Below are 17,940 nucleotides of genomic sequence, written 5' to 3'. Positions count from 1 at the left end.
GAATCTTGATCAGAAACCTGAATCTGAAATCTGAATCTAAATCTCAACCTGAATCTGAAATCTAAATCTGATATCTGAATCTTAATCTGAAATCAGAATTTAAATCTCAATCTGAATCTAAAATCAAAATCTGAATCTTAAAACTGGTATTTAGAATCTGAGTCTGAATCTGAAATTGTTGGGAGGACAACTCACCAACCGTCAAATGACGGCACAATTTACCAGTGGGCCTCTACAGCTGACGGCTGTCAGCCTGACAGATGCCGCCTGATCGTGTGTCATCATCTCCGTGATTCAGCATATCTTCAGTTCAACTCCAAAAGTAATTGCGATCAGCAGCTCGTGCTTAAAGTTTTATTATATGTAGTCTTATCGTTAAATACAAGTTTTATGTACACTACTCGCGAGTTGCTCATTCATTCCCCAAACCACATATCGCAACAGTGGCGACGAGAAAGTGGCGGAGCTGTTCAAAGTAAGCCCGTTTTCCCATAAAAATTGCGTTTTTTCGTGAATCGGCAAAAAGCACGTGGAAAATTTCGCGATGGCGACCAATCAAAGTGGTGCACCCGGTGCAGGAGCGCAGCAGTCAACGCTCTCGGATACGATCGTGCAGATCCTGGCCAATCAACAAAAGCTGATGGTCCAGCTTTCACAGCAGCTGTCCGCCACACAGGTAGCTATCAACAAGCTGTCCCGCGACGAAACCGTACTCGATTCACTGTCCAGCAACATGGCGGAATTCGTGTACGACAAAGAAACCGGGTACACATTCGACGCGTGGTTTTCCCGCTACAGCGATCTCTTCGAGAAAGACGCCAATAAGCTGGATGACGCGGCTAAAGTACGGCTCCTGCTACGGAAAATGAGCCCGCCGGACCACGAGCGTTACAACAGTTTTATTTTGCCAAAGCTGGCTCGTGAATTTTCCTTCAGCGAAACGGTGGCAAAATTAAAATCGCTGTTTGGTGCGTCTGTTTCCATCTTCCGTCGACGGTATAATTGCCTCCAGACAACCAAGGAGGACAGTGAGGATTATCTCGCCTACTCGTGCCGGGTGAACAAGTCCTGCGTCGACTTCAAACTATCAGAACTCACCGAAGACCAGTTCAAAGTTCTGACGTTTGTTTGCGGCCTCAAATCCAAACAAGACGCCGAAATAAGGATGCGGCTCATCAATAAGCTGAATGAATCAGCGGACCTCACACTCCAGCAAGTAGTTGAGCAGTGCAACAACCTCGTCAACCTCAAGATGGACACTGTCATGGTGGAAAATCCGTCAGCTGTCAACTACGTTGCTCACAACCAGAGGCCCCGGCATCTTTCAACCAGCGGCAGCACCTCCCACGATCAGCCTAAAACACCCTGCTGGTCCTGCGGAGGAATGCACTTCAGCAAAGATTGCCGATTCCGCGATCACAAGTGCCGTGACTGCGGCAAGCAGGGTCATCGAGAGGGGTACTGCGCCTGTTTTGCATCAAAACCATCATCAAGCGCCCCGAGCAAGCAACAGCCGAAGAAAAACTTCAAGAAGAAGCGACAACACTCAGCGAAAACAGTGACAGTCGGAAACATCCGCCAGGGGCGGAAATTCATCGACGTCCGGGTCAACGGTGTTCCCCTCCGACTCCAGTTGGACACTGGGTCGGACATCTCCATAATCTCGCACCAATCATGGGTCAAACTGGGCCGTCCGAAGGTTCAACCAGTTTCATGTCGGGCAAAAACAGCGTCCGGAGAACCTCTGGAACTCGTTTCGGAGCTACACTGCAGCATCACCCTCCAGAGCACCACCAGAGAGGGTAAGTGTTTTGTATCAGCTCCTAACGTGCGTCTCAACATTCTAGGTATCGACTTGATGGACCAATTCGGCTTGTGGAACCAGCCGATCACATCGTTCTGCAACCAAATCTCCAGTCAGCCCACTCAAGACGTTACCGACCTCCGGGCCCGTTTTCCCGACGTGTTCACCACCAAGCCAGGCCTGTGCAACAAGACCCCGATTCAGCTGGTGCTGAAAGCGAATCAAAAGCCGGTGTTCCGACCAAAACGACCGGTGGCTTACAGCATGGAGAGCGTCGTGGAGGAAGAGCTGAACCGGTTGGAAAGTCTCGACATCATCAAGAAAATCGACTTTTCTGACTGGGCAGCCCCGATAGTCGTCGTGCGGAAGCCAAACGGGACGGTCCGCATATGCGCGGATTACTCCACCGGACTGAACGCTGCGCTAGAGCCAAATTGCTACCCGCTGCCCCTGCCCGAGGACATTTTTACGAAAATGGCCAACTGTCGACACTTCAGTCACATCGACCTGTCCGACGCCTACCTCCAGGTGCCGGTCGATGCAGCAAGCCAACCACTCCTTACCATCAACACACACAAGGGTCTTTACCAGTTCACCAGATTGTCGCCCGGCGTCAAATCCGCTCCGGGGACCTTCCAGCAGTTGATGGACGCCATGCTCGCCGGTCTCGACTGCACCACTGGTTATCTGGATGACATCCTGGTAGGGGGTCGAACTCAAGAAGAGCACCGCCGCAACCTGCATCTTGTGCTCACTCGCCTGCAGGAATTCGGATTCACTGTCCGGATTGAAAAATGCAGCTTCAACATGCGCCAGGTGAAATACTTGGGCCAAATCCTCGATGGTGACGGAATCCGACCAGACCCGGAGAAGGTGGCCGCCATTGCCAACATGCCACCCCCACACGACGTTCCGACGCTTCGGTCTTATCTAGGTGCCATAAATTATTATGGCAAGTACGTGAAGGAGATGCGCACTCTTCGTCAACCAATGGATCAGCTGCTCAAAGCGGGCACCAAATTCGAGTGGTCAACAGCGTGCCAGAAATCGTTCGATCGCTTTCGGGAATTGCTACAATCGCCGTTGCTTCTGACGCACTACAACCCCAAAATCGACATCGTGGTGTCGGCGGATGCGTCATCGGTCGGGCTGGGAGCCCGCATTGCCCATAGGTTCCCCGACGGGTCAGTCAAAGCGATCTGTCACGTGTCCCGTAGCCTCACTCAAGCCGAAAGCAACTACAGTCAAGTCGAGAAGGAAGGCTTGGCGCTGGTGTTCGGCGTTACGCGGTTTCACAGGATGCTGTTCGGTCGTCATTTCATCCTCGAGACCGACCACAAACCGCTTCTGCAGATATTCGGCTCTAAAAAAGGCATTCCCATCTACACCGCTAACAGGCTCCAGCGGTGGGCCCTTACTCTTCTTCTTTACGACTTCGAGATTCGCTACATCTCCACCGACAGTTTTGGGCACGCGGACGTTCTCTCCAGGCTCATCAACAGTCACGTGCGACCAGAGGAAGAGCACGTAATCGCCAGTCTAGAGCTAGAAAAAAGCGTTCGCACCGTAGTCGACGAGTCACTTCAAGCTTTTCCGCTCTCCTTCAAGGCAGTTCAGAGCGAGACCAAAAGCGACACCAGTTTGCAGCAAGTAATTCGCTTTGTCAACGAAGGCTGGCCAACCAAGAAAACCAGTATCACCGATCCCGGAATTCAACAATTTTTCCAACGTCGAGAGTGTCTCTCCGTTGTCACCGGTTGCCTACTTTATGGTGAAAGATTGGTCATCCCGCCAAGGTTCCGGAAGCGCGTTCTCCAACAACTCCACAAAGGGCACCCCGGAGTTGAACGAATGCGCTCTTTGGCTCGTTGTTATGTATACTGGCCTAATGTCGACGACGAAGTAGCAAACCTTGTCCGTTCATGCAACGAATGTGCCAGCGTAGCCAAGACCGACCGGAAGACTACCATGGAATCCTGGCCAACACCGGAGAAACCGTGGCAGCGGTTACATCTGGATTACGCCGGTCCGCTGGATGGGAACTATTTTCTCATTCTGGTGGATTCATACACAAAATGGCCGGAAGTAGTACGAACCAAGGACATCACCACCGCAGCCACCTTGCGAATCCTTCGTGGAATCTTCGCGAGATACGGTCAACCGGAAACGCTCGTTACAGACAACGGGACGCAGCTCACCAGCGACCGGTTCGAATCGTACTGCGACACACACGGCATCGTTCACCTCAAGACAGCACCATTCCACCCGCAATCCAATGGATTAGCAGAGAGGTTTGTCGACACTTTTAAACGGTCGCTCAAGAAAATCACCGCAGGGGGGGAAACCCTCGACGAAGCCATCGACACTTTTCTGCTGTGCTACAGGACCACACCGTGTCGCAGCGCTCCTGGCGGGAAATCTCCTGCCGAGATGATGTACAACCGGAACATCCGTACGTCCCTGGAATTACTTCGCCCGCCTACGCCGTGTCACAAATTGCCAAGTACCGACCAGGAAGAACAATTCAATCGCAAACACGGCGCGAAAGCTCGCATCTACGATCCTCAAGATCTCGTCTGGGCTAAGGTCTACGCCTTCAACAAATGGACCTGGCAGCCTGGAATGGTCATCGAGCGCATCGGTCGGGTGATGTATAACATCTGGCTACCATCCAAACAAAACCTTATCCGATCCCACTGCAACCAACTGCGGACTCGGTACGAAGCTGAAAAGTAAGTAAATTCGGAAGCAATACCGGAAACAACTCAAGTACCGTTGTCTATTCTCCTGGACAGTTGGGGTCTTCGTCCTACACCTGAGCCGGAAGTCGAACTGCCGGCCCAACTCCAAGAAATGCTACAACCATCGAATGATCGTCGACGTCAACGAACTCCCCTTAGCAACCAACGTCAAGAACCGATTCTTACTCGCCAGTCTTCGAGAATGCGAAGACAGCCAGCGAGGTATGATCCGTACCATCTTTATTAAAACGGGGGAGGTGTTGGGAGGACAACTCACCAACCGTCAAATGACGGCACAATTTACCAGTGGGCCTCTACAGCTGACGGCTGTCAGCCTGACAGATGCCGCCTGATCGTGTGTCATCATCTCCGTGATTCAGCATATCTTCAGTTCAACTCCAAAAGTAATTGCGATCAGCAGCTCGTGCTTAAAGTTTTATTATATGTAGTCTTATCGTTAAATACAAGTTTTATGTACACTACTCGCGAGTTGCTCATTCATTCCCCAAACCACATATCGCAACAGAAATCAAAAACTGAAATCTGAAATTTCATAATCTTAAGATTTCCCTGCTAAAAACGGCATCACTTGTCATGGATAAAGCCGATAAATTAAATAACAAACATACGTTACGGTGATTAATCTCTTCATAGAATCTTAAATCTAAATCTGAATCTGAAATCTAGATCTTAAATCTAAATCTGTAATCTCAATCTGAAATCTGAATCTACCATCTGAATCTTAAATCTGAATCTGAAATCTGAATCTGAAATCTGAATCTGAAATCTGAATCTGAAATCTGAATCTGAAATCTGAATCTGAAATCTGAATCTGAAATCTGAATCTGAAATCTGAATCTGAAATCTGAATCTGAAATCTGAATCTGAAATCTGAATCTGAAATCTGAATCTGAAATCTGAATCTGAAATCTGAATCTGAAATCTGAATCTGAAATCTGAATCTGAAATCTGAATCTGGAATCTGAAATCTCAATCTTTTTTTTTCTTTTTTTTTTAGTACGTTTTATTTAAAGAGGGATTAATAAAAATCTGAATCTGAATCTGAAATCTGAATCTGTAATCTGAATCTGAAATTTGAATATAAATTTGAATCTGAAATCTAGATCTAAAATCTAAATCTGAAATCTGAATGTTAAAATTGGAATCTAGGATCTGAATCTGATATCTAAAATCTGTAATCCGTATCTGAAATCTAAATCTCAAATCTGAATCTGAAATCAGTAACTGGAATCTTAATCTAAAATTTTTATATGTGAATTGAATCTGAATCTGAAACCTTAAATCTGAAAATAGGAATCATGAATATGTAATCTGAATCTGAAAAAATGAGAATGAAAGAGAAGGAAGATCATAAGCCGTAAATATCACGAATCTTTCGAAAAAGATACAACGGCTCATCGCCAGGACTTGAACCCGCAATCTCCGCTTCAAGTTCAAGTCCTGACGGTGAGCCGTTGTATCTTTTTCGAAAGATTCATGACGGCTTATGTTTTTCCTTCTCTTTGATCCTCGTGTTTCTCTTAAATTATCCATCATCTTGAAAATTTTACTGGAATCTGGAATCTGAATATTAAATATGATATTTAAAATCTGTAAACTGAATCTGAAATATGATTCCAAAATCCAAGGTTGCTAGCGATTTGAAGTTTTTAAGTTCCAAAGTTTTCCCAGATATTTTTCCCGGTTGAAATGATGATTTTCCTACTATTTATTATAATTGAATTTAAATTAATGTAAAGCCCTTAAGTTTCTAACAATTGTTTCCCAAAACGTCGTTTTACACGTAGGCTTTTCGCTTCAAATTCACAGGTTTTCATAATTTTTCGGAACGAATGTAACGAAATTGGCATTTATCTATTGTTTTGCTCCACAATTTCAACAACAATTATGCAAAAACAAAATCCGGTTACGTGATTTTGAAATTTCAATAAATTTTAATGTTTTTTTTTGGTCTTTTGAGCCTAAGGTTTTTTTAGGTCTTTTGTAAAAATTTCGATTCTTCTGAAACAAATTCTGTGGTTTTGGAAAAAAAATGTATACCTGACCCGGCAAACTGTGTTGAGCCTTTGAATTTTCACAAAAATAATGTTCATGTAAGTACCTATTTATGTTCATGAAACTGGATTTGTACTGAAAAACGGGGTGGATCCGGTAAAGTTTCCGGATTATTTTTGTAATATTCTTGCGAAATTACATAACAAATTATATAACAAAACTTAGCAAAACTCAATCATGTTTTTACAATAAATTTGTAAGAGCAATTTTTGTTCACTCCCCAAAGTGGGGAAGATAGAGACAGTGGCTTAACAATTAAGGAATAGGTTTATTTGGGTTTATTTGAGCTTCGATCATATCGAACGCGGATCAATGCGTTGTTTATCTCTCGAAATTTTTTTATCCTTTAATATAGAGACTTTCAGCCTCGGACTGGTTCGTCTCTTTACCTCTCTCGAAAATATTTTATTGTTAATTCCAATTTTTGTAATCACTTTTTTCATCACTCGAAGAATTAGTAATGGTGATGCCTACCACCAAGGGAAAAATTATCGTAGAAATTTATGTATCTTTATTTCTTGTTGAAATATGTAGAAAATACATCGAAGTGTATAATGGCAAATCAGCTTGTTAACTTGAATGGGGATTTGTCTTATAAAACTAAAAATCAGCAGATAGCAGGAAAGTATTCAGCTATTTTATAAGTACAGTTATATTTTTTTGTACAAATTTAAAGACATGTTTTAGAAAAATAAAAACTTTTTTTTAATACAAAACTATAAATAACTTTTAATTCATAAGCACATTTTAAACCTTAACTGAACTCTAGAAGCTTGGAATTGAAAACAACCTGCTTAAGTAAAATTATTTACATTTTCTTAGCCCTAACACGGTAGCGGATGTCATACAAAAGCATTTCACTGCCAGGGTCATTGGTAGCTTGAAAACGGCCGGTAGTTGGTTGACTAAAATAAAAGATTGTTATTATTTTCGACAAAACACGGTTACAGCAGAAAGCATTGCAGCTTATAAAATCATTAGTTCTCGCAATTATCACCTCAGTCTAGAGTTACTATAGTTCTGGTGAGGCGGAGTTCATTGTTCCGAGCTAAACATGTGGTTAAAGATTCTTTCTTTGACCGTGGTCGTTGCACTAAGTCAAGCTGACAAAGCGTGCGAATATTCCGACAAAATCTATCGAATTAATGGAAACTCGATAGACTTTCCTTGCGAATCGACCAAGAATATCTTCATCACCACGGAACGTTTCAAGCCTAGTGCCATTATTCCGTTGCGTTTCCAGATCGATAAAAAGCATGATCGAGCGTTGATTGTGTTGCCGCGACTTCGCGTCGGAATTCCCATCACTTTTGGCGTGATAGACCTGAAGAAACCGAATTGCTACACACACATTAAACCCTATCCTTGCTGGCCGTATCAGGAGGAAGGCAATTGCAATTCGTTCCAGTCGACTGTGGATGCTTTCATTGATATTAGAGTAAGTAAATTGATTTGATTTTTTTTTAATTTACTTATAATATTATTTTCTTACAATATAGAACAACATCTGGACGTTGGACACTGGTATCACCAACTATCTCGAGCAGCCCATTAAACGTTGTGCACCCAAAGTCGTTGCTTTCTCCCTGGATAATGATAAGACCGTTAAAACCGTTGATCTTAGTGACATTGTTAAACCATCGTCAAGGCTTCAATACATCATTACTGATTATTCGAAGAACGGTAATCCCTACGTGTACATTGCCGATGCTGAAGGTGCAATCATTGTACTAGACATACATAATAGCAAGAGTTATCGAGTGGTATTGCCCCGGGCCATCGCTGCCGGTTGCGGAGAATCTGACGTGCTATACCTACTGTTGGTCCGAAGACCAAACAATCAAAACACGGTCATCTTCTCGTATCTGTGCGGTCAGAAGGTGTATTCGATAAAATCCGAGTACCTTCGTACCGGACGAGGTTCCAGTGCCATTGTTGAATTGGGAAGCAAACACAAACACTCGGTACTCCTCGGAACCGACGGTGGCAAGAACGTTATTCTGCGATACCGTGGTGAAAGCGAGCTTTACCTTTGGGACACCGATCAGCCCTATAGGGAGTGCAACTTTGTGCTGGTTCAAAACTCGGAAGAATGTCGGTTGAGCACGCATGTGAGTACTAAATTTTTCCAATTATAATTCAGAGGGTCAGAGGATAAAATAAGAAATAACGTTTCTCGGTCATTTATACATAATTTTCGAAAATATTAATAACTCTTTATTATTGCTGTTACAGGTTTCCCCTGGAGGTAAGGATGAGCTGCTTTATTCGCTCTCATCGAACATTGCCGACTACTTGAACAACACCAGTGGCGCTGGAGGAGCATCCGCTAGACTCAAGTTTATTAGCAAAGAGTGTGATGACGACTGTTTCTAAGGAATATAACCTTCTCACTAACTTTTAAGTCCGACAACTATTTATGAACGAAACAACAACTGACGACTATTTGAACGAAATTGACTAAAAGACTTGCCTATACTAGAGATTTATTACAAAGTTAGAAGCGATATTTTTGTGAAACCTTTTTTAGCAATTTATAAAATAAACTATTAGATGTTACACGTTTAAAAAAAAACGTCTAAAGTGCCTGAAATCACCTCTTCTATGAATATTATGAGTCCAAATCTCACGATGCAGGTAGATTTTTTTTTTGTTACAATAAAAAACTTGTTATTTAAAAAAAGACTGTAGTGGTTTTGATTTTTGGGATTACATAATAATCAAAATACTGAATTTTATCATAAAAAGAAACTTTCCAATTTAAGAAAATGACTATGTGATATGAAGAAAGCACATAAGTGTAGAAACTTCCTCATTGAATGTGAAAAAGTTTATTGTACTGATTACGGAAGAAGTTCAATATTTTTGTTTCTTGTAAAGTGATCAATTGAAAGATAAACTTACCTTCTTCAACTAGGATTTATCTTGGTAACTTTCTCGACGAAAAGCTTTTTCTGTACCTCACCTTTATAATTACCAATGTTTTTGTTCACAAAATTCTGTTGATACTTGACGATGAACTTTTGGCACTGTTGCAGCGTTGCTCCAACATAAAGCGTCCGGTATCGCACCGGTTCAGTTCCGGCCTGAAAAAATAAAACGCGTGTTACTGAATGTTTCAATATATTGTTTTTATGAGGATCACCTACCACGGTGAGTAACGGGAGCATGCTCGTCACAAACCGATGCGGTCCATGACGGGTCTGGATGACAAATAGCCGGGTCTTTTCGTTGAAATACATCACATGCAACCGTACGGTGCTAGCTAACCCAAACTCACCATAATATTTCTCGATCTTGGACCGTAACAGTTCGGCCAGCTTGCTAGACGTGAAGGAGAAACCCCCTTCTCCTGAGTTATTGTTGCAAACTATTTGCACCAAGATGTATCTGGAAAAGATTAAAGGTCGCATTTCTTGTGAGCTGAATTTAATGTTCGCATCTTTTACCTGTTTTTCACTCGAACCATCCTTTTAATAGCTATTTAGTTTATAACAAAACCTTATGTAAATAAAGAATCAAGCATCGTCCGCAAATCGCTGCAGATCCTGCATGCAGACGGCTGCTGCAGGTCTTTTTGTTTATGTTCAAAATAACCCTGCTGCCAGCATACCAAAAAGATGCGAGATGTACTAAATTCTAGGCTAGAATTATCCTTACATGATTCCAATAAGATTTAGATGTGTAGCAAGCATTGGAAAATATGAACTACCTACTCCGCCTAAGCATATATAGAAATCATAAGGATTTTGGATTATGTATGTATTATTAGGAGGATTTATAGGCTGTACAAAAGTTAATGATGCAAAGATGATTTAATTAAAAAAGCATGTTTTTTTAATCAAATATTTAAAGCTGAATCTCTTTGACAAACCTTTATCGGTAAATTCAATACCGATTATTTAGATTTAAAAAAGTTATAATTCTTGTATGGATGTATGTAGGTATTTCTATGAAACAAATCTTCAATGAAGGTACTCACAAAAGAGTTTTACTTATGTACATACATACAAGCATATATACACACACATGCATACATTGAGTTTTAATAATTAAATACTCGGACTATCTTATCATTATCATTAAAAGCAATAAACAATAAACAGCTTAGTCGCGTAATTTACATTCTCTCGAAGGCAAAAGATGCTTCGCGTAAAAAACTGTGCTCCACTTTAGTGTCAGCCGAGCTTCGAGAAGTGATAGGTCCTGCTAGGAAGCGCACAAGACTTGTACAACATGACACAAAATTATCTTATCGGAGTGGATGTTGGAACGGGAAGTGTCCGGGCTGCTTTGATCACCAGCAAGGGCCAGGTAGTCCAGTCGTTTGTGAAGCCAACGAAAACCTGGAATCCGCTACCAAATCATTACGAACAATCTTCCGATAACATATGGAGCGCAGTATGCGATTGTGTTCGTGTAAGTTTCCTTATTGCGCAAGTGTAATTCCTCTTTAAAATTATTTTAGTTGTAACATGTTTAATATCACTTTTTCTTTAGAATGTGTCGGCTCACTGTGGCAAAGATGAAATCAAGGGCATCGGCTTCGATGCCACCTGTTCACTCGTCGTTATAGACAAACAAGGACACCCACTAACAGTTAGCACAACTGGACAAAATGAACAAAACATCATACTTTGGATGGACCATCGCGCGCAGGCCGAAGCAGATTTTATAAATTCTACAAAGCACGATCTTCTCAACTATGTTGGGGGAACCGTCTCGCTTGAAATGGAATGTCCCAAATTGCTTTGGCTAAAAAACAATATGAAACAAACTTGGTCCAAGGCTGGAGCGTTTTTTGATCTCCCAGATTTTCTAACGTACAAAGCCACCGGAAGCATGACACGATCCATATGTTCAACCGTTTGCAAATGGAATTTTGATGCCGTGAAAAATTCCTGGTCAACGAGTTTCCTTAAAGCGGTTGATTTAATGGAGTTAGCCAATGATAATTTTAAGTTAATTGGAGAAACGCTTGGTAATCCGGGTAATCGTATAGCGCAGGGACTTTCACAAGAGGCCGCCGATGCTATGGGGCTCAAAATAGGAACTGCAGTAGCGATTTCAATGATAGATGCCCATGCAGGAGCTTTGGCTCTTCTTGGATGTCGATCGTCTCACACTAACCTCCCTGAAAGTCTGACCTCAAAAATGGCAATTATTTGTGGAACGTCTTCGTGTCATATGACTCTCACCGAGGCTCCAATTATGGCACCTGGCATTTGGGGACCGTATAAAAACGCCATTATTCCAAACCTCTATCTTAATGAAGCTGGTCAAAGTGCCACTGGTGTTCTGATGGATTTCGTTGTCCAAACACATCCATGCTATGATCAGTTAGTAGAGCAACATGGGAGCATGAGTAATATATATAAATTTCTCAACAAACATCTAGATGACTTGAAACAGAAGAAACAACAAAAATCAGTGCATCAGCTAACTGCATCGCTACACATGTGGCCGGATTACCACGGTAATCGTTCACCTTTGGCAGATCCCAATCTAAAAGGAATGGTACTGCGACAAACAGAAAACAATAAAAAAACAATAACGCTACGATTATCTATGTTTTATTTGATTTTTCTTAGATATCTGGCTTATCAATGACCAGAGATGTGGATAATTTGGCACACTTATACCTAGCCCTAATGCAAGCTTTGGCTGTAAGTATTTTTTTAAATTGTCAAAAATTCATTTTTTTCAAATCGTATTCTCATTTTGATACTGTAATACTTAGAATCAAAAAAAGTACTATTGTTAAAGGTTTTTTTTTTCTTCCTTCAAGTATGGTACCCGCCACATCCTGGATGTTCTGGCCCGATCTGGACGGGAACCGATCCGTTCTATACTGCTGTGCGGAGGTCTGAGTAAGAACAATCTTTTTGTTCAAACCCACGCGGACATTTGCGCCGTCCCTGTGTTGCTTCCGTATGAAACCGAGGCAGTTTTGCTCGGATCAGCCATGATGGGAGCATGTGCTGCCGGTATTTACCCAAATTTACAGGTAAAGTGTCCGTAAACCATATTCCAAGAAATGTTTTTAGACTGAACATCTATTTTATAGTCAGCAGCTCTAGCAATGGGTGGAACGGCCGAAGTGGTGAAACCTGACCCAAGTGAAATGAACCGAGATTATCATGAACGTAAATATCGCGTCTTTTTGAAAATGGTGGAAGATCAACGGAAGTACAATGAAATTATGACCGGGTGATCAATTTCAGGAATTTTCTCTATTCAGGATACACGCATTTCCTTTTTAATTCAATGTTTGCGTTCAATTGTTTCCAAATTTGTTTACATTAGGTAACAGTTGTGATCGTTAAAATAACTATCAATTTTAAATACTTGAAGCATTAACATTTAAGTAATAAATGCAGCTGCTTTTGTTTCAATTTTCGCTCGACAAACAGGGCAGTTGACTTTTATCTTTTCAGCACAGTTTTCACATAAGCAGACATGACCGCAAGGTAGACAAATAACTTCCTTTGGATTATCCACACAAACCACACATCGTTGTTCATCACTAACTACTGGTTGTCTACCCAGAGCTCGTCTTTGGGCTCGAGATTTGTCTAGCTTATCTCGTAATTTTTTCGCATCCCATTCAGCCTTTTTACGTTTGTAGATTTTCCTAGTGATAACGCCAATCAAAACTGCAGCTACCGTTCCACAGACGATTACTTTAAATAACATAGAGGATTTAGCTTCTCCGTATCTTTTTAGTAAAGTATTTTTGGTGGCAGTTGTCAGAAACATCGGAGCAACCGAGGAGGGTTGCAATCGTACATTGTCGCCATCTAGTTCAAGCTCACCAACCGCCGTTATGAAACTTCCATCCCGTAGCACTTCCTCCGTTGTTTGTAAACCCTTTTGACGGACGCCAGAAAAAAATCCAAATATGTGATCAAACATCGATAAGCTGCTTGGTTCGTAGTTGTCATAAACCGTATCCAAATCCAAGAATTCGGATGACAAACCGTCAATAATCTCAACGCCAAATTTTCCATTCACCAATTTGAATGGCACCTCATTGCACGAAACGTGTATAGTTTTACGTTGCTCTGCCCAAAAACCGTAAAATCCACGAGCCACACAATGCTCACTGAAAAAGAAAATATTTAAAACATTCTTTAGCTAAGATTGGGAATCGTAAGATAACTTTATTACTCACTTGAGTTTCATCACCTGCAAAACACCGGTCACTGTCGGAGACATCACACAATTCAACGGTTGTCCAATCGGAGTAACCGTCCCTCGAATGACAGCATACTTAATTTTACCATCATTTTTTCTAAGTCGATCATTGAGATTTTCGTCCACTGATATTTGAGGAGCTTCCTGAAAACAGAAAGTAGATTCGAAACTTTTGTTTATTCGAATGACATAACGCAGCACCTATCTTACCTTCAAAGCGGAAGCTATTTTTTTAAACCTATAGTACTCCCAGTAGCACACGCCCAACAGCAAAACATCCACTCCAAGGACAACAACATCTTGAATGAAGTCCATCAATCGACCGAAAAAATGAAAACTGAATCTTCAGCCCAAATTAATGAGGGAAGAATCACTCGCGATTGCACAGCACAAGATTACTATTATGCTTATGCATATGAATTGGATTTCGAGACTCAAGCATAGTTTCCAATAAGAAATACAATTGACGGTTCTTGTTTTTATTATTTTTAGTACAGCTCACTGCATTTTAGCACTTTACACTGCGAAAAATTCGCTTTTAAATAATAATAATAAAGTTCGAAATATTGCCCGCTAAATGATTTTAAGGTCCCCATTACATTACACAAAAGCGTGTGCAAATTCGATGATTTTATGACGCCTGTTAGCATCTAAGCTCACGCAAACATGATACAAACATATTTCTCGCAAACGAAAATTATCGCTGGCAAATACAGCCACTAAAAAAAACATCGTACTACGCGTAGTTGGCGCGGAGAATATGGCCTTGAAATTTGTTCAAACAGCACTGAATTCGATTCCGAGCGATGAAGTCAAAGAATATGCTGTATTCACTGACTCAGCAAGCGCATTGAAAGCTTTCGAAACCGGCCGATCATCCTTGGTTAAAAGAACTCGAGCTGAAGGACCTTTCTAAAATTACATTTATCTGGATTCCGGGACACAATGGGATTGAGGGCAACGAAGAAGCAAATAAACTGATTGGAATTGGGCATAGTATGAGTTTCTGGAGAACTAATATCCGCGGAGAAGACCTGAAACTATGGATCGAAAAAATGGTAAAACTTTCTTGGGAATCTTGCTGGAACCGGGAGAGAAAGACCGAGACAAATGAAATGAACAGCGTGTGCTTTCCAGGATACGTGTCGGCCATACAAGAATAACCCACAGTCACTATACAGGCGAAGGACCAAACCAACGACCCGAGTGTGATAATTGTGGAACTTATTTAACAATCGAGCACATTCTAACGGAATGTCCAACCTACGAGCAACAGCGTATAGCGAACGACTTACCCAACGGAGTGCGAAATATCCTGGCAAATGAAGAAGCAACCGAAGACAAATTATAAGACTTCTTAAGAGTAACGGAACTTTTTAACCAGATTTAAGTAACTTGTATTGTATTATATCTTATCTCTTCTTTTTCTTTTATCTACAAGAGGCGAATGAATTGTAAATTTAATGCCTCTATAAACTAAATAAAACAAACAACAAACAAAATTTGATTGTTCTAATTTTAATTTTATCGCATAATATCAGCAAATTATAATTCTCAGTGGAGATTTTAAAGACAGAAGTTGATAGGTGGAATCAATGCTATAGCGCTTTGGGTATTATAGAAGAAATCGATAGGTGATGCGCTAGAAAATTCGAACTGCACGATAGACGTACCCCATGTTACTTGCAATCACAGAATTTCATCGTTAGCGATTTAAAAAAGGGCAAACGAGTATTTCTCGAAACGTCATAAATGAACATAGATCTTTTTCACGTGTTGCTACTGATCTGATATTGCTAGAATTTTTCTTTAGTTGAACATACATTTTTATTTCAGTGTTTACCAAATCACAAAAACAACAAAGATTATTTTGATGTCAAATTGCTTTTCCAATTTCGACTCATCCCAACTTTCACGTATGCGCTGCAACGTTAGTTATTCCAAAAAATACTCAAATTTCGATTTTTGAGGGCGATAATTCTTGTTTCAAGCGTGAGAAAATAAGCTGTGCTAGGGAAACCGCATAATCAACGATACCCCGAACAGCCTGGACTACTTTAAATCTGGATTCAAGGGTAAACTTTAATCGGTACGCAAGTGGTGAAAATGGCAATTACGTGTACTTTTTTTTACTGTTTATTTGCAAATCACAAGGAGCGACGAAACACTTCAACCGCTGTAAGTGATCAGCTGCTTCGATATAATGACCAATCAGAAACCAACGGCTACCTCTCGTTTGAAGCAGGATTATATGAGATTGAAGCGAGATCCAGGTATGTACATTTGTATTTGATGAAACAAACCTTGAAAATATGTTATGCCTTTTCCTTCCATGGTACCAGTGCCCTACATAACAGCGGAACCTCTACCATCAAACATACTGGAATGGCACTACGTCATCAAAGGACCCGAAGATTCGCCGTATCACGGAGGCTACTATCATGGCACGCTGCTGTTCACCAAGGAATTTCCTTTTAAGCCGCCATCGATCTATATGATTACTCCAAATGGGCGGTTTAAAACGAACAAGCGCCTTTGTCTGAGTATATCTGATTTTCATCCTGACACGTGGAACCCAGCATGGTCAGTGGCCACTATATTGACCGGTAAGTGCCCTGTACCATTTTATTGAAATATAATATCGCATTACAATGTTTTCCTAATATTACCAGGACTATTAAGCTTTATGCTGGAAACTACACCTACACTTGGGTCCTGCGAATCGACAACCTATGAGAAGCGCAAATACGCACGCCAGTCTCTTGAATTCAATATGAAAAATGAAGTTTTTTGTGAACTCTTCCCGGAAGTTTGCGAAGAAATCAACGAACGACTTGCAAAAATTGAAGAACATCGGAAACAGAACATTGTCAACAACAACAGTTCTGGGACAGCCACCACGAACGGAACAGTACCAAATGGTAGTATCAGTCCATCGGGCGATGGTTTGGACACCGATCACGTTGACGGAGGTCCGAACACTGTTTCGAATCCGGAAGACAGTAACATATGGCATTCCTTGTACACCAATGCAATCGTTCTGATTGGATTCGTTATTTTTGCACTTATAGTGCATTATGTGATCAAGAGCATGAACATTGAATGATCGTAAGTTGAAACAGTGTTTAAAATCTGATTGGTTGCACTGTTGTATAATAAGTCGTTTCGTTCGGTATGCTTTTAAAATGACCGTATCAAAACTATAAAAAATCTTTTGTTACACAAGCTATCAAGCTGTTCAGTTTTTTAATGTTTATTACGAAGGTAATTATACAAATATTTGTTTCTAATGCTTAGCTATAATCAGCCTGTAGTGCTTCGATTCATATCAAGGATATGTTCTTTGACATTTCAATGTTATAACGGAACTTCTTCAAGCACATTTCTATACGTTATCAATCGGATTTGAGAAAACTGGCAAAGCGCGGGTCGTCGAAATGTGTAGATATATTTGTTAGAATACATTACACGGTATTTCTTAAAAACAAGTACAGCAATTTTAATAGCGCCGGAACATTGAACCCATTGATTCAGACACTCGGAGTATCATATACTACTCCATTAATGCACGCAATACAAAAAGTAACCAGATTGAATCTACATTATTATAGAAACCAATCAAAGAGTGTAGATGTTCATCTTTCTTGTCCCTGATTAAATGTCAAAAAATACTAAAACTTAACAAATTATTTAAGAAATGTTTATTCAAATAGACCTGGGTTATCTAAGGAACATAAACTCCGATTGGCAAAGGTATCGTGATGGGTGTTTTAAGTGTGTACGAAAAAAAAAAGACATGCTGGATACTGCTGGAAGCAGGAATAACACTTCGATAACGAGCCCCGCTAGTAAGTGGGGTTTCGAATGATTGTACAAGTAAAATTGAAGAAATTACATTGAGATGATAATGCAGTATTTATTGTGAAGAAAAATGTAAGTTCAGAATCAAAAATTATACAAATAAAGCAAAATTACCAAGCCACACTATGAAAAGGGTTGTTTTTCAATAACGTAAGTATATCACTAAAAAGTCCTATTTCAGGGAAATTTGACAAATGGTGCCCCACTTCAAATAATGAACATTTAATCATTTGTCTCAAAATAATTTGGTTAGTAAATTAC

At 40.9% G+C, this 17,940-nt stretch overlaps 6 protein-coding genes across 7 annotated transcripts in view; 4 read left to right on the top strand and 2 right to left on the bottom strand.

Annotated features, from left to right (window-relative positions):
* The window catches only part of LOC129751848 (uncharacterized), a 39,438-nt gene extending 29,211 nt beyond the window's left edge, over positions 1 to 10,227 (bottom strand). Inside the window, exons 1-3 of the mRNA XM_055747599.1 lie at positions 10,071 to 10,227; positions 9,771 to 10,011; positions 9,526 to 9,707 (exon numbers count right to left, since the gene is read on the bottom strand). Coding sequence (XP_055603574.1) covers positions 9,531 to 9,707; positions 9,771 to 10,011; positions 10,071 to 10,090 — 438 coding nt within the window. The 5' untranslated portion in view covers positions 10,091 to 10,227 and the 3' untranslated portion in view covers positions 9,526 to 9,530. The remainder of the gene's footprint in view (positions 1 to 9,525; positions 9,708 to 9,770; positions 10,012 to 10,070) is intronic.
* LOC129751831 (uncharacterized protein K02A2.6-like) lies at positions 511 to 8,236 on the top strand. Of its 2 annotated transcripts, none has more exons than XM_055747566.1 (2): positions 511 to 5,180; positions 7,865 to 8,236. In XM_055747566.1, exon 1 carries the CDS (start codon positions 545 to 547, stop codon positions 4,538 to 4,540), a length of 3,996 nt encoding a protein of 1,331 aa, XP_055603541.1. In that variant the 5' UTR covers positions 511 to 544; the 3' UTR covers positions 4,541 to 5,180; positions 7,865 to 8,236. The 2 variants fall into 2 exon arrangements, with proteins under 2 accessions (XP_055603541.1, XP_055603542.1); XM_055747567.1 differs by lacking the exon at positions 7,865 to 8,236 and adding an exon at positions 7,782 to 7,852.
* LOC129751840 (major royal jelly protein 5-like) lies at positions 6,866 to 9,254 on the top strand. Its single transcript, XM_055747591.1, has 3 exons — positions 6,866 to 8,059; positions 8,121 to 8,732; positions 8,857 to 9,254. Exons 1-3 carry the CDS (start codon positions 7,676 to 7,678, stop codon positions 8,995 to 8,997), a joined length of 1,137 nt encoding a protein of 378 aa, XP_055603566.1. The 5' UTR covers positions 6,866 to 7,675; the 3' UTR covers positions 8,998 to 9,254.
* A 457-nt stretch (positions 10,228 to 10,684) lies between the features above and the next one.
* On the top strand, positions 10,685 to 13,031 carry LOC129751839 (FGGY carbohydrate kinase domain-containing protein). The gene is made up of 5 exons (XM_055747590.1): positions 10,685 to 11,040; positions 11,122 to 12,138; positions 12,213 to 12,287; positions 12,410 to 12,628; positions 12,689 to 13,031. Exons 1-5 carry the CDS (start codon positions 10,858 to 10,860, stop codon positions 12,833 to 12,835), a joined length of 1,641 nt encoding a protein of 546 aa, XP_055603565.1. The 5' UTR covers positions 10,685 to 10,857; the 3' UTR covers positions 12,836 to 13,031.
* Positions 12,267 to 14,252, bottom strand: LOC129751843 (mitochondrial E3 ubiquitin protein ligase 1). The gene is made up of 3 exons (XM_055747594.1): positions 14,029 to 14,252; positions 13,796 to 13,962; positions 12,267 to 13,726 (listed from the first exon to the last, which is right to left on the bottom strand). Exons 1-3 carry the CDS (start codon positions 14,131 to 14,133, stop codon positions 12,985 to 12,987), a joined length of 1,014 nt encoding a protein of 337 aa, XP_055603569.1. The 5' UTR covers positions 14,134 to 14,252; the 3' UTR covers positions 12,267 to 12,984.
* Positions 14,253 to 15,688: 1,436 nt separating this feature from the next.
* Positions 15,689 to 17,811, top strand: LOC129751845 (ubiquitin-conjugating enzyme E2 J2). Its single transcript, XM_055747596.1, has 4 exons — positions 15,689 to 15,893; positions 15,973 to 16,091; positions 16,161 to 16,424; positions 16,491 to 17,811. Exons 2-4 carry the CDS (start codon positions 16,022 to 16,024, stop codon positions 16,922 to 16,924), a joined length of 768 nt encoding a protein of 255 aa, XP_055603571.1. The 5' UTR covers positions 15,689 to 15,893; positions 15,973 to 16,021; the 3' UTR covers positions 16,925 to 17,811.
* The last annotated feature ends 129 nt before the right edge of the window (positions 17,812 to 17,940 follow it).

Source organism: Uranotaenia lowii, chromosome 3 (assembly GCF_029784155.1).
Source record: "Uranotaenia lowii strain MFRU-FL chromosome 3, ASM2978415v1, whole genome shotgun sequence".
NCBI classification, from domain to species: Eukaryota; Metazoa; Arthropoda; class Insecta; order Diptera; family Culicidae; genus Uranotaenia; species Uranotaenia lowii.
The sequence above is the reverse complement of the archived record's forward strand: the minus strand, read 5'-3'. Positions and strand labels throughout refer to the sequence as shown.

What these genes read in the sequence shown, in the direction of transcription:
- LOC129751840 (XM_055747591.1), top strand. Translation starts at nt 7,676, where the DNA reads ATGTGGTTAAAGATTCTTTCTTTGACCGTGGTCGTTGCACTAAGTCAA. An exon ending in ATGCTTTCATTGATATTAGA is followed by an intron (nt 8,060 to 8,120) that starts GTAAGTAAATTG and finishes CTTACAATATAG; the next exon opens with AACAACATCTGGACGTTGGA. An exon ending in AATGTCGGTTGAGCACGCAT is followed by an intron (nt 8,733 to 8,856) that starts GTGAGTACTAAA and finishes TTGCTGTTACAG; the next exon opens with GTTTCCCCTGGAGGTAAGGA.
- LOC129751839 (XM_055747590.1), top strand. Translation starts at nt 10,858, where the DNA reads ATGACACAAAATTATCTTATCGGAGTGGATGTTGGAACGGGAAGTGTC. An exon ending in ATCCCAATCTAAAAGGAATG is followed by an intron (nt 12,139 to 12,212) that starts GTACTGCGACAA and finishes GATTTTTCTTAG; the next exon opens with ATATCTGGCTTATCAATGAC. An exon ending in GTATTTACCCAAATTTACAG is followed by an intron (nt 12,629 to 12,688) that starts GTAAAGTGTCCG and finishes TCTATTTTATAG; the next exon opens with TCAGCAGCTCTAGCAATGGG.
- LOC129751845 (XM_055747596.1), top strand. Translation starts at nt 16,022, where the DNA reads ATGACCAATCAGAAACCAACGGCTACCTCTCGTTTGAAGCAGGATTAT. An exon ending in GAGATTGAAGCGAGATCCAG is followed by an intron (nt 16,092 to 16,160) that starts GTATGTACATTT and finishes CCATGGTACCAG; the next exon opens with TGCCCTACATAACAGCGGAA. An exon ending in AGTGGCCACTATATTGACCG is followed by an intron (nt 16,425 to 16,490) that starts GTAAGTGCCCTG and finishes TAATATTACCAG; the next exon opens with GACTATTAAGCTTTATGCTG.
- LOC129751843 (XM_055747594.1), bottom strand. Translation starts at nt 14,133, where the DNA reads ATGGACTTCATTCAAGATGTTGTTGTCCTTGGAGTGGATGTTTTGCTG. An exon ending in AAATAGCTTCCGCTTTGAAG is followed by an intron (nt 13,963 to 14,028) that starts GTAAGATAGGTG and finishes TTCTGTTTTCAG; the next exon opens with GAAGCTCCTCAAATATCAGT. An exon ending in TTGCAGGTGATGAAACTCAA is followed by an intron (nt 13,727 to 13,795) that starts GTGAGTAATAAA and finishes TTTCTTTTTCAG; the next exon opens with TGAGCATTGTGTGGCTCGTG.
- LOC129751831 (XM_055747566.1), top strand. Translation starts at nt 545, where the DNA reads ATGGCGACCAATCAAAGTGGTGCACCCGGTGCAGGAGCGCAGCAGTCA.